Source organism: Anticarsia gemmatalis, chromosome 16 (assembly GCF_050436995.1).
Source record: "Anticarsia gemmatalis isolate Benzon Research Colony breed Stoneville strain chromosome 16, ilAntGemm2 primary, whole genome shotgun sequence".
Taxonomy (NCBI): Eukaryota; Metazoa; Arthropoda; class Insecta; order Lepidoptera; family Erebidae; genus Anticarsia; species Anticarsia gemmatalis.
The window spans coordinates 7,025,496-7,038,336 of record NC_134760.1 but is presented as its reverse complement, the minus strand read 5'-3'; the positions used below and the strand labels follow the sequence as shown (position 1 = coordinate 7,038,336).

Here is a 12,841-nt window from a genome sequence, read left to right as displayed (position 1 = left end):
ATTGCCTATTCATTCTAGCTTAAAGATTCAATATCGATCGTAACAAACAACCTACCAGTTCTTCTAATGACCTTATATATTTTATTAGTGATCATAATGAGGCTATTACTAAAATAGCTTTAGCTACTGACATCATAACGACTTTCTAATTCGATAGTTAAAGCCACAATTCGATATTTTTTTATCTTCTAACATTATTTGACAATGATTTGGTAATTTCTTGGTAACGTTTTAGTAAATGGGTTCTAGTCGTGGTAAAGTCATTTATTTGGATGACAAACACATGATAGCCGTAAAGAGCAATCTCGTATGTGAAGATGTGCATGTTAAAGTTTTCACTTTCGTTTGAATCAACTTTCGACTGTCCAATGTTTGAAGCGACGTGACTTTTTTACCTCTGACCACGCCTCTCTGTTTTGTAAACATGTTCCTCGCCATCGTTATTTGATTCTTGATTTCATCTTGTGATGATACTGCTTTCGAAATATTACTTGTGATGATATAATAGACGGCTATCAATAACTTTGCGTATTTTGAGAGTTAGTTTATAAATTTTACCGGAACGTCTGCAGGTCTGGTAGTTAGAGTGAATAAAACACTAACTTGTTAGGTATGAACGTGTTCAAAAAACAGATTCGATAAGCGAATTTAAAAAATTGCATTTGAAACTATCTGTTTTATTTTTTATTTTGAATGAATTATGTAGCAACTTTTTTCATTCCCCATATCGCACAGTATTTCGAAAGTTATAATGTTTCCTTTATGTTCGTATGACAGTAAATTGTATAACATTCAAGCTCTAGACGGTGACTGTGCAAGAAGTTCACCTTGGCATTTAACATTCGTCTCTGCAAACATTGATTGTTATTTCTTGCTGATACAAACGCTGGAATATTATTAATTTGACGCTAAATCTACACCCGGACATGCAATAGCAAAAGTAATAGCTCCATATCTAAAATAATGATAACCGATGACTTAAGGATATTCATTGCCAACTAAAAACAGCCTGCATCGGTAACGCAGCGACGTTTTGATTAGTTTCTTTATTTCTTTTTTCCGCTTTATCGTAATGTCCATTCAAATGACTTCCAACTAATCACAATTGATCAAAACATCACAAAACAATCGCTGTGACTCAATTTTATATAACACGGAGGTGGTAGAGGCCAAAAGCCTGGCTATTGTGCCTACAAGGTCAGCGCACCGAACGCAAGCGAGAGGATTATGCGATGGTATTTTGAGGCCAGATTTTTGTGCGCTTTTGTGGGAAACTATCAGGCTACACCACTCTCATTGTCTGAACAAACTTGTTCTTTGTTTTCTGTACATCGCTCGGAATGGGTTGCACGGGATTATTAGAATTGTAATCGCAATTCTTTCAACGTTTGTCTTCATCTTCAACAGTGTAATGATTAACGAGAGAAAGTGAATTCCAAAATTTCTCAAGACTAATTTACTTTTTATAAGTTGTCGTACATCTAACTACTCCATCTCGACTGTCTATTTATATATCAGAAATCGAAGCAATTTACCGCAAAGCAATTATCAGCTGATATTACTTGCTAAAGTATGAATATATTTGAATGCGGAAACAATCTATCTCGACTCTGAAACTCGTTTTGAATTCTGTTATCTAACCTTTTCTTTTGTATGATAGAACATATTTGATACCATTGTTGCTACATCTGGAATATTGTTTTAGGTATTATTGTTTTAAAATTGTATTGCAGTCGATACTTTTAGAAGTTTTCTCGATTGTTTGACAAAAGTGTTTTATCTTTTTGCGTTGCAAATCTGCAAGGTTACTTCAACATTGAGAGCATTGTTCTTAAATCTGTGAAATACCAAAGTCAACAATAAAGTAATAAGTGTGAAGTAATGTTTCTATTCTTCTCAAAATTTGATATATTGTAACACCAAAATGTTCCCAATTCGTGAGGTAACTGTTTGTTCACTTTGAATATTCACATAGCCAATATAAGCACTCACACATATCATTTGACCGATTGAAAGAATAGCATTATGTAAAATTGAATAGCGTAATATACATTATTATTTCAACACCCGTACATAAAAACTAAGTAACTTTTTGTCCAGATAGTACAAAGACAAATACTAGAAGATTTTTCTTTTACCATTGTATTTTAATAGTCAAAAGACGTGTCAAGATTGTCTCGCTCTAGCGAATTAAACGGCTATATCTTTGGTTACACCAAATAATTAGCCATATCGGTTACTATTCTTGGAATATAAACATTTTTGAAGCGACCACCTCTAAGAGCGCTGAGGTGTGACTAGAGTTCCCGTTCTGTTGATCTTGTGAAATTATCCGGATGACTTCATCTCAGTCGACTGTTACTCTAAGTTACATTATCTCGTCTATTTCCGCTGTTATCTCATCAATGTTTGTTTGCAAGCCAACTTTTTTCCCCTACATCGGTAAATATTTTATTTAAGCCGATCGTAAAACGGTTTCCGGTCGTTGAAAGTGCGCTAAAGTACATACTATATTTACTTTCGTATCATGCCTGCGTCCAACAGAAATTTATATCTCTTTATTCTTAATGCATTACTTTCGTGGAAATACAACAAAGACTAAAATAACTGTACGTAAAAAGTGTTCTATGTTTAGCTTTTCAATTCGCCGTGAGGTGTTAACATTTCGGCTTCAATTGTTTTGATGCTTCATTGAACATTAATCACGTTTGAAACTTTTTTGTTGGAATAGCTTAGTTCCTGTTCCATTCTGTTTATTTCATTATTCCAATTTACAGTTGCATGTGTGGACATATATTTTCCTGTCAGTAGATTCCATGCGATACCGTAAATCGCTCTATTTTTGCTTGGCTTAGTATTTATGAGTAACATTCAGAATTTATAGCTTCCCTTATCAGAAGTGGAGGATAATTACTAATTTACGTAACGGAACCAGTAATTACACGCTCGTGACTAAATTGCCTGGCATATTACTGTGAGTACGTAAGTGCACCGTCGTCCGTTAGCCCTCCGTGCCGTACTTCGCTTGTCCATCCGGACTTTAATGACAACTTTCGATGAAGTCTAAACGTCCGTTTCACATTATATGCGGCCAGTAATGAACTCACTCAACCTGTTATTATTTAAGTTGTTCGACGTCACGTTGTATTTTGATTGTAACTGGTTATGTAAACATAAATAATGGCGGAATCGCCTGATTTGGTCTTTTATTTTAAGACCGAAAACATTTTGAGGTATTAAAGTATCTTAATATTAAAATGTATATGGATTTTTAAAGATTTTAAATTGTCAAGTTTTTGTGTATAGTAATAAAAATTGGCCTCTCAAATGAGCAGATTTCTTTTGGTACAAATTTTATCTCCCCGGCTCCAATATTTCCGCAAGTAATCTTTCAAATGATCTTAGAGGTTTATGGTTATGTTTATTTGTTTTTCAGGTGAAAGTGACTCAGAAACAACCGAACAGTAACGATGAGAAATTTATAAGAACTCTCACGAAAGGCGATTTCTTCGGAGAGAAGGCATTGCAAGGGTGAGCTTTCTATAAATTCATATCAACTTCTAATGCACACATGTCAATACTAAACACTACCTAGGCAGTTTTATTTCTTAATGATTGTGTGCAATACAGTCATCTTTATTGTTGACAAAAAATCTTGTCTCATTGTCAAGGTGATTTGGTCGGCTTCTTATTTACGTTGCAATATATGCATACGTCATGACACGTTTTTGGACAAGTCATGGCAAGAACGCCCTCTGTGGTTTATAGAAATATCAGATGTTACCAGAAAAATATTCTTATCTGCCTTGGTAATTTTTTGTACCAGTTTTTTTTCAAGTGATCTGTTATCTTTTTCAGAGACGATCTTCGAACGGCGAACATTATCTGCGACTCGCCGGAGGGCACGACATGTCTCGTCATCGACCGGGAGACCTTCAACCAGCTGATCTCTACCCTCGACGAGATCCGCACCAAATACAAGGACGAGGGCGAGAGCAGGGCAAGGTGAGTCATCCCATATGTTACAATAATTAGCACTCTTTATGAGTAACTTCTTGTGTCATCTCTTCTACTTAGACAATTACTCATCAACATACTAAAGAATACAGAAGTGTTAAATGTTTAAAACTGTTTGCTAACAACCAGCATGGCTTTTGTCATATTATCAACGTATAAATCAAACAGAAAATGTATTGTAATTACCCTTATTGTTTAAACATAATTAGTATGACTTCATTGCCTGGGAGCTTCCTATGTCAAGTTCACACAAAATGCTGGCCAACTAAGCTGGCTGCGATAACACTACAATAAATCACACGATTGCAACTACTATTGTGTTGGTTCACCTATATGACTCTCGTTTAATGACTGCAATGCAATATAATAATTAAAAATGATAACAATAATATCTTGATTTCACTGTCTGTAATCGTTTTTATTTCTTTTACGTCGCATACAAAACGGATTTAATATCTTGGTAAGTGGTAACGAATTAAAAATAAGTATTTGATAACTTTCTACTTCTTTAATTAAACAGTGGAAGCAAATCTGTTATTAACTTTCCTCTTTGACGTAGAAAATATGTCTGTGGCGGCATTGAGCGATAACAATTACATTTCCCGCGTTTTTGCATCACAGATTGTGAAGCAAAACTAAAACAATGAGTGCATCTGGATGACTTAGTAATGGATTCGTCACAAAAACAAAGACGTTTCAATTAAGTTTGATAGGAAAGTTGATAGAAGATGAACTTGATTTTTTGATTCCGAAACTAAGCAATTTGTGAAATTGCCTTGATACTTTTTCTGAATGCCATTGTTTGCAGTTATTGTTTCTTTTCAAGTCTTTTATGGCATTTGTCCTACTTATTGGCGTTATCAGCGATTGGACCTTTTGCGTTTATGTTGACATGAACGATATCAGTAACCCTCATGGCTTAGCCTTACTGATTAGTCAAATATGCATTAACGTGTAGGATTGATGAGGAAAACCTAGCGGCTGCTGTTACTATCCATTTCAATAGAACGCTATTGTCATTGAAGCTTATGGAATGTATGTTCGTATTTCAGATTGAACGAGGAATTTGCAAACTTGCGTTTATCAGATTTGCGCATCATCGCGACTCTCGGCATTGGTGGCTTCGGTCGTGTGGAACTGGTCCAGATTCAAGGCGACTCCAGCCGCTCCTTCGCCCTGAAGCAGATGAAGAAGGCCCAGATCGTTGAAACGAGACAGCAACAACACATCATGTCAGAAAAAGAGATAATGTCAGAAATGAACTGCGAGTTCATCGTCAAGTTGTATAAGACGTTCAAAGATCGTAAATACTTGTATATGCTGATGGAGACTTGCCTTGGTGGCGAGTTATGGACTATTTTAAGAGATAGAGGTAAGCTTTCAACGCTTTAAAACCATTCATGTTATCCGTTAAAAAATAAACAATAATCTGTACCATATAAATCAAATGAAATGGTCTACTCTAATTTTAAATTTAAATTTCAGGTCAATTTGACGATTCCACTACAAGATTCTACACAGCTTGCGTGGTTGAAGCCTTCCACTACCTTCACTCCAGAAATATCATTTACAGGTAAATATTTAACCATATAGACCATGATAATAAATGTTTCAGACTGCCTCTGTGGCGCAGTGGTTTAGGTTGCTACGCCGCTCCCATTGGTCCGGAGGCCGTGGGTTCTATTCCCACACGGAACAATTATTTTGCGATTCAAAAATAATTGATTCGGGTCTGGTTGTACTTTGTGTCCGTTGTTTGTATGTATGTATGAGTCCCCGCGACACCAGCAATTCTTAGTGAAGGAGTTGTCATTAAAAAAATCTGTAAAAACTGATCGATCTCCCGTCATCGATATTAAAAATATTTTGTTTCTCCAGGGATCTGAAACCAGAAAACTTACTACTAGACTCCAAAGGCTACGTAAAGCTGGTTGACTTTGGTTTCTCGAAGAAGCTGCAAGCTAGCCGTAAGACGTGGACGTTCTGCGGCACGCCGGAGTATGTCGCCCCTGAAGTTATCATGAACCGAGGACACGATATCAGCGCTGATTATTGGTCTTTAGGTGAGTTATCATAGTAACTTTTTAACTCTCGCGTTGCATGTTTAATAAATAATAGGATACGGGAATTAACGACTCCTCAGCCAGCCTACGACCACGGAGAGTGCAACCTGCGCCGAAACGTTAGGCATTTTAACGTAAAGTGTGTGTCCGCGTTAATTCCCGTATATTTGTATATTAGTTATCATAGTAGCTTCCACGATCGCTGGCTTATATAAGTAAGTAAAAGTGTTGTATAACACTATACAACACTTTTCGTAAAGTGAGTTTTATATTTCATGGTAATTTGAAAAATTTAATTTTGATTTTCTTATCTCCTTATGGTTTGAAACTGCAATGACTCTCCGGTTTTTGCTAGATTTTGTAATTCATTTCATCGAAATCAGATATTGATAAATATCAAATCTATTTTTAGTCTTCTCTACACTTGTGCTCTTAATATAATAAACGATCAACATTAATTGCTGTACATTTCTTAACTTTTTATAATGTATGCTAACGTAACCATTTTGTCAAACAAGGTCTTTTTCCTTTCGAAATTATTATCAGTTTTAAGGTCACTTGCGTTTTGTTGGCGAGAATTATACACTTTTAAAAGATAATATACATTTTACGAGATATTAACCGCCAAACTATACAAATAATAAAATAACAACGTATTGTCATGGTCACGACATTTCGTCGTTTATTTTTAGACTTTGTTATAAAATTTTATTTGATATTGTATAGCGGGACTTGAGTCTGCATAAATTGGCATATTAACTGTTCAATCAGTTTATAGCTAGGAATACAGTTGAATTATAACGAAACAGACACGCTTTGAATTTTCGCTCAGATCTTTTTATCAAGAAATTAGTAGCAGAATCTGCTTCGGGTAGAAAAGATCAGTATTGCTAGTCGCTTTATTTGGTAGCCACTTATCTGAATGCTTAATAACAATACTTAATATAATTGTATCATGATTCCAGGTGTCCTAATGTTCGAGCTGCTAACCGGTTCACCGCCGTTCACGGGCACAGACCCTATGAAGACATACAACAAGATTCTGAAGGGTATCGACGCGGTAGAGTTCCCTCGCTGCATCACGAGGAACGCCGCCAATCTGATCAAGAAGCTGTGTCGAGACAATCCTGCTGAGAGGCTCGGGTACCAACGAGGCGGTATCACGGAGATTCAGAAACACAAGTAAGATTCATTTATAATATTAACTTCAAGTGCCACTGGTAGCTCGATTCTCAACTACTATCGACTACCGACAATCGGCTAGTCATCGAGATATTTTGTATGACAATCTTATCAGCGCCTCTATTGGGCTTCGTTGGAACTATTTTGACAGTTCATTTGAAATGTCAAACGTTCGATGCTCGACAGTAGCGACTGTAGACAATCACGTTTGCTGTACTTTGTAACCACTTTGGGAAGCAATTTTAAACAGTGTTATTCGTGACTTGGCAATGAATCACTTTTAATATAAGTTTAGCATTAAAAAACGATTTATTTAGACATTTTCTTTGTAACTTTCCAGGTGGTTCGACGGTTTCAACTGGGAGGGCTTAGCGCAGCGTTCGCTTGAGCCGCCGATCACTCCGGTCGTGAAGTCCGCCATCGACACTCATAACTTTGACCAGTACCCGCCCGACGGTGACGAACCTCCCCCAGACGACCTCTCCGGATGGGACAACAATTTCTAAACGAGTTTAATTATAGACATGGCCTTATTTCCTTCTATTAAATGTACATTTCAATCAATGCTTTGCAGACAATGAATTTCACAAAAATGCAATTTCTTGCAGATTAATTATATTAACATTTTATGGAAGTAATGTAGCGTCTAAATTCACAATCTATTATACTGATTCGTATCTATAATTTTACTTAAAGTTAAAGAAATGTATTGTGGCGTCTCTTTTACTAGAACAAGTAAACTGTTTTCTCATATCGGCGCTATTGTTCCAATGACAGTTGAAAGTTATTTTTAATGCCATTAATTATTTAGTTGTTAGTCTTGCCAGTTGCTTGGCAACTGATAGTGTTCTTCAGAGAGTTTAATGTTGATATTCGAATTTTTAATCAGTTTGGTATAATATCATCATTAGAAACATTTAAAATGACGCTCTGAATGTCACTAGAAATTGTAAATAGAATAAATTATAATCTATTTTTATGTCTCAACTATTACATTAATTATTATTTCATTTTTAGTAAATCGTCACTATATTATTTTGGTTCTATAATAGTGCAATAATAACAAATTACGGTTCTATTACTTTGTACTTATTTGTATTTTTATGTACGTATGTATTTCTAAATGCATATTTTGCTAGCTAAAGGGTGCCTAAATAAGGAATTGAGTGAAATCTCGTGACTTCGATTTACTTTAAAAGAAATACCTAGTTGTAATTATACCGAGGATGTTGTGCCAGAAACATAACAAACTTGGTACATACGTAATTATCGGCAAACTTATAGAGTTTTCATATATTAAGTGCGCAAACCTAACTCGATTTTTAATTGTACTATAGACCATTGAAAAGATGAATCTATATTTATTTGTTTATAACTTGTGCCAACTTAGCTGGTCTCCTTTATACCTTAAGTCATCAAATATTTCATATTTGTAGTATTACAGTTTAATAGTTATGACAGGGTGACCGGAATGCCAAAATATTGTGTTACCAGATTTGTTCTGACATTTATTATTCATCGCTTTTACGTTTTGTCTGTAACATAATATTTCTAGAAGAAAAGTTTACAATAATATAAAAAGTACCATACATTATGTCCAATATTTTATTTGCAACCAATTAACTATTTTTTCATACTAAAACCCAGAAAACTTGAAGTTACGATTTTTTTTTTAATAATTTTACTTGAGTATTTAGATTTTTTTATCAAAACAATCAGTTTCTGTTAGCGAACAAATTACTTGGTTCTCAAAATAGTTACCTAATTTAGTGACATTATCATTAAATCGGAATATTATGTACATTTAATTGTATTTATTAAGAAATTATTGTATAAATAAATATATTGAAGAGTCCACTAATAGTTACTTTACTAAGTTTAGTTGGTCATGTACTAAACAGCTTTCGGCTTACTCGGTAGCTATCTCCAAACATGACATAATCTAAGACTTATCGTTTAATTCATTTATAATAGTCAATTTAATTATAAGTCTTCCATTTTAATGTAGAAGTTACTGTCATTGTAAATATCCCTTTAGCAAATTAATTAAATTTGTTCATCAATGTAAGTATGAATAACATTATTGATGTTTGGGTGATGCAATCGAAGCTATGTAATTAAAAATATTTTTTTAGAAATTGTTATATGAATACTTATTTTTGTAATCCCTAGGATTAAAACAATTAATTAAATACTTTATTTGATTTTTGAAACTGTAAAAATACATTATTTCAACAGATCTATCGTTGTTTTCATTTTTATACTTTATACCCCATCAACCCTCTGAATTCTTGAACTCAAAAAGTACTAAACACATCAAATCGGTAATTTACAACTGAGTAAGCAATTTTCACACTGTATCACGTAGAAATCCTATCTGAATTGAGTATTGTAATTTTGGCATTTAAGCTGAGTAGCTTAATTTGGATAAGATAACTAAATGCATAGATAGAACTACTCTTTGAATTCTAAAAAAAGAACTTGCTAAAAAAAGCAGAACACAAAGTACACAGATAAAAAAAAATTGTAAATATAGTCAATATTCATATTTCATACACATATTTACTCTCAGCTATGACACGGACAGTCAGAGCAGTTAACCCTATAATTTCAATTAAACCAACGTAGGTATGTCTCTGAATCTTAGGATCTCCGATTAATTGAATCTGATAGCAGTGAGGTGGACTCGCCTTAACGTTAAACTGCATCAAGCAATTTTATATATAAGTAGATATGTATAGACTTATAGAGTCGAGGTTGCATTTGGCATTTCGCAGTTGGCTCCTGCATTTCTGTTGGGGCTTGGGTTCAAGTTTGTAGCGTATTAAGAATTCTATATTTTGAGATTTTTATTACAAATATAATATGATTTAATTACTCATTGTACCTACATGATTTTTGGACGATACACAGATAATTGTTTCGGGTTCAGTTGTACTTCGTGTCAGTTGTTTTTATGTTTGTAAAAGACCCCGTAAAACAAGAGCAATACTTAGTGCGGGAGTTGTCTTTAAAAAATAGATTTTTGTTTTAACATATCGGTTCTTTAAATTGGTTTAATCAGAATCTGCTGTTCCATCACGCATTGCGGCTTTACATGCATGTTATACAATGTGCCGCCACCATGACTAGTTTCTTTCAACTTATGGGTAAGGCATGTGGAATACAAAAAAATGTGTCTATTATTATAATTATTAATTACCGAACTATTCACAATTATCTTGATTAATAAATTTCCACAGCCTGTACGTAATAAACTCGAGTAAAGTTCGTTCACACGGCGCACGCGACGTGGTCGCACTGTTTGATGTACTTTGATTGATCTATCCCGCCAGTGCCCCCCGAACTTGTGACATTGACACATTTATCGGTATCTACCTACATTACGCGCTAAAAACTAAAATAGACAGTTAACTTTGCGCAAAAAAAAGGCTTATAATGGTTCTTAGTTTAGTTTTCAGTGTGCTTAAATAGTAATAATTACTGTTTTGTGTAATAAAGACATTTTAATTATAAGTGTTAATATACTGCGATACCTACCCTAGTGTTATTGATAGTTTATCACTGTAAGGTAGTGAGTGTTTTTATTGTTACCGCGGAGTCTAATGTTCCTTGGATTCAGCGGCAGATTTGTTATTAGCAAAGGGTGCGCGCAAAATATGCAACACCGATAAGGTCTATGTACATATGTATCAGTCGAGATGGCGATTGTGCAGTGCTGTTCTAAAATAAGCGCGAAGTGATTAGTGTTGATTTAGAAAGTGTCAGTGACGTCACAGGACCGAGACGCGCCGGCGCCGAACTTACGAGTTTACTTTGCAACGATGCCGCTGCTTCTCCAGGCTCCAGCGTACACGTAAGTACCAATTTGTAATCAGGGCATGATGATCCGTGCGATGTACGTAAAATTATATGTAGGAATATGCAAAAATATTTCTTCAATTAGCCCACTATGTTATTTTTCTTTTGACCTCTAGCCATACTTTAAAAGAAACAAGCCACGTTAAATATATTTTATTTGTATATCAAGAACTTGCTAGAAGATCATGCCTTGTACCAAACGCCAATTGCATCCCGATCCGGAATTCCGCAGCGAGGGCCCGCTATCTCCAAGTTGTCCTTCCCTATCCTGTCCGCAACTGCGCGCAATAAAGTTGTGGCGACACACTTTTCAACCGGACACGACTGTTCATAAATAGCTTACTGTGAACTATATGAGTGTAATTAGGATACCCCGTTTTATTGGGGGTGTCTGGTATCTCAAATATATAATAGATGTTCGGAAGACTCGTTCGCTTTCTGTAGGTAGATTTCGTTGTAATTTGTCTTATTATAAATACATAAATGAATTATTATAAAAACTTATTTAACTTGAAGATGGTGTATTGTTAATTGGTCTAACATATTAAGGGATTATACAGATTCAGGCGACACTGATATCTGATATTTGTAGATACACGAAAGAAAACAAGCATTTGCTTAATATTTACTGGGTACAGAACAATGCAATACTTTCATATAAATAACAAAACACAATGTAGAGCTAATTGCTGAGCCGCACAATGGCTAGCAACCGTGTAGTGAGGAAGTAAGGCATTTTCGCGCGTTGATCACGTCAATCCTGTGGTTAATGGGATAATTTGGTTCCGCAGTCAGGGGCCCGACCCTCCGCTATTGGTACCAATCATTGGATGTATTGAAAAAAGGGATAGCGGACAATGTAAAATGTAGGCATTGGTTTTCGTGATATTGATTTATAGGAACGTATGGAACCATATTACCGAACTCCTCTTCTCTTATGAATAGTTTTCCTTCGTATATTTAAAATTTAATTTATCAACCCACAATGGCTATCTTAATTATGCGGGTAAGTATTTTAAGAAAAGTTAGAGTGGATTTTCTTGCGAATGTTTTAATTAATATTAAAAGTTTCGAAAACGAGTGTCACTAGTGGCATAATAATAGGTATCTATTATAAGTATAGGTACATTTGACTAAACATAATATTTAGGATGCTTTCTAGGCATTCGGTATTAAATCTAAACGCCTGGTTTATCTGGAATAATCACAGCATTTACCGTCTAGCGAGCATTTCCAATCTAACCTTCTTCAAATCGTGTTCGTAATAAAAAACCATTAAAATTTTCCCCGACATCGAATGTCTGTTAATCGTAGAATTGACGCTCGACGATTGTGTTTGAACACGATTTCAGTTTAATTCATAAAATTGCAGCACGTTTAATAATCTCCTTACAACTTAATTAATGTTATCTATCAAACTGTAAAAGATAACAGCAAATTGACTTAATGGCCCAATTTGAAGAGAACAAACCAAAATTCGGAATTCCATTAAGAAAACTTTGCAAATTGATCAAAACTTGAACTTTAGCGTTACGAAATTAAACGATGTTTGCCTTTGTTCCACTCTTTAGTCGCCATTTCCCTAAAAGCCTAAAGGCTTCTTTGATAACAAAAACACATCAATATTAAAACGCTTAATGGTTAATGTATATTCTTCGTTCTATTTTTATCCTAGTTTAACGGGATATAGACAGTAGACTTGAACAAGTATGAGTTAG

At 34.8% G+C, this 12,841-nt stretch overlaps 1 protein-coding gene across 6 annotated transcripts in view; it reads left to right on the top strand.

Moving 5' to 3' along the window:
• The window catches only part of for (cGMP-dependent protein kinase for), a 122,389-nt gene extending 112,888 nt beyond the window's left edge, over positions 1-9,501 (top strand). For all 6 annotated transcript variants that reach the window (XM_076124174.1, XM_076124175.1, XM_076124176.1 and 3 more), the window contains 7 exons: positions 3,437-3,531; positions 3,859-4,005; positions 5,070-5,389; positions 5,503-5,590; positions 5,896-6,080; positions 7,046-7,262; positions 7,603-9,501. In XM_076124174.1, coding sequence (XP_075980289.1) covers positions 3,437-3,531; positions 3,859-4,005; positions 5,070-5,389; positions 5,503-5,590; positions 5,896-6,080; positions 7,046-7,262; positions 7,603-7,768 — 1,218 coding nt within the window. In that variant the 3' untranslated portion in view covers positions 7,769-9,501. The remainder of the gene's footprint in view (positions 1-3,436; positions 3,532-3,858; positions 4,006-5,069; positions 5,390-5,502; positions 5,591-5,895; positions 6,081-7,045; positions 7,263-7,602) is intronic.
• Positions 9,502-12,841: the final 3,340 nt, after the last annotated feature.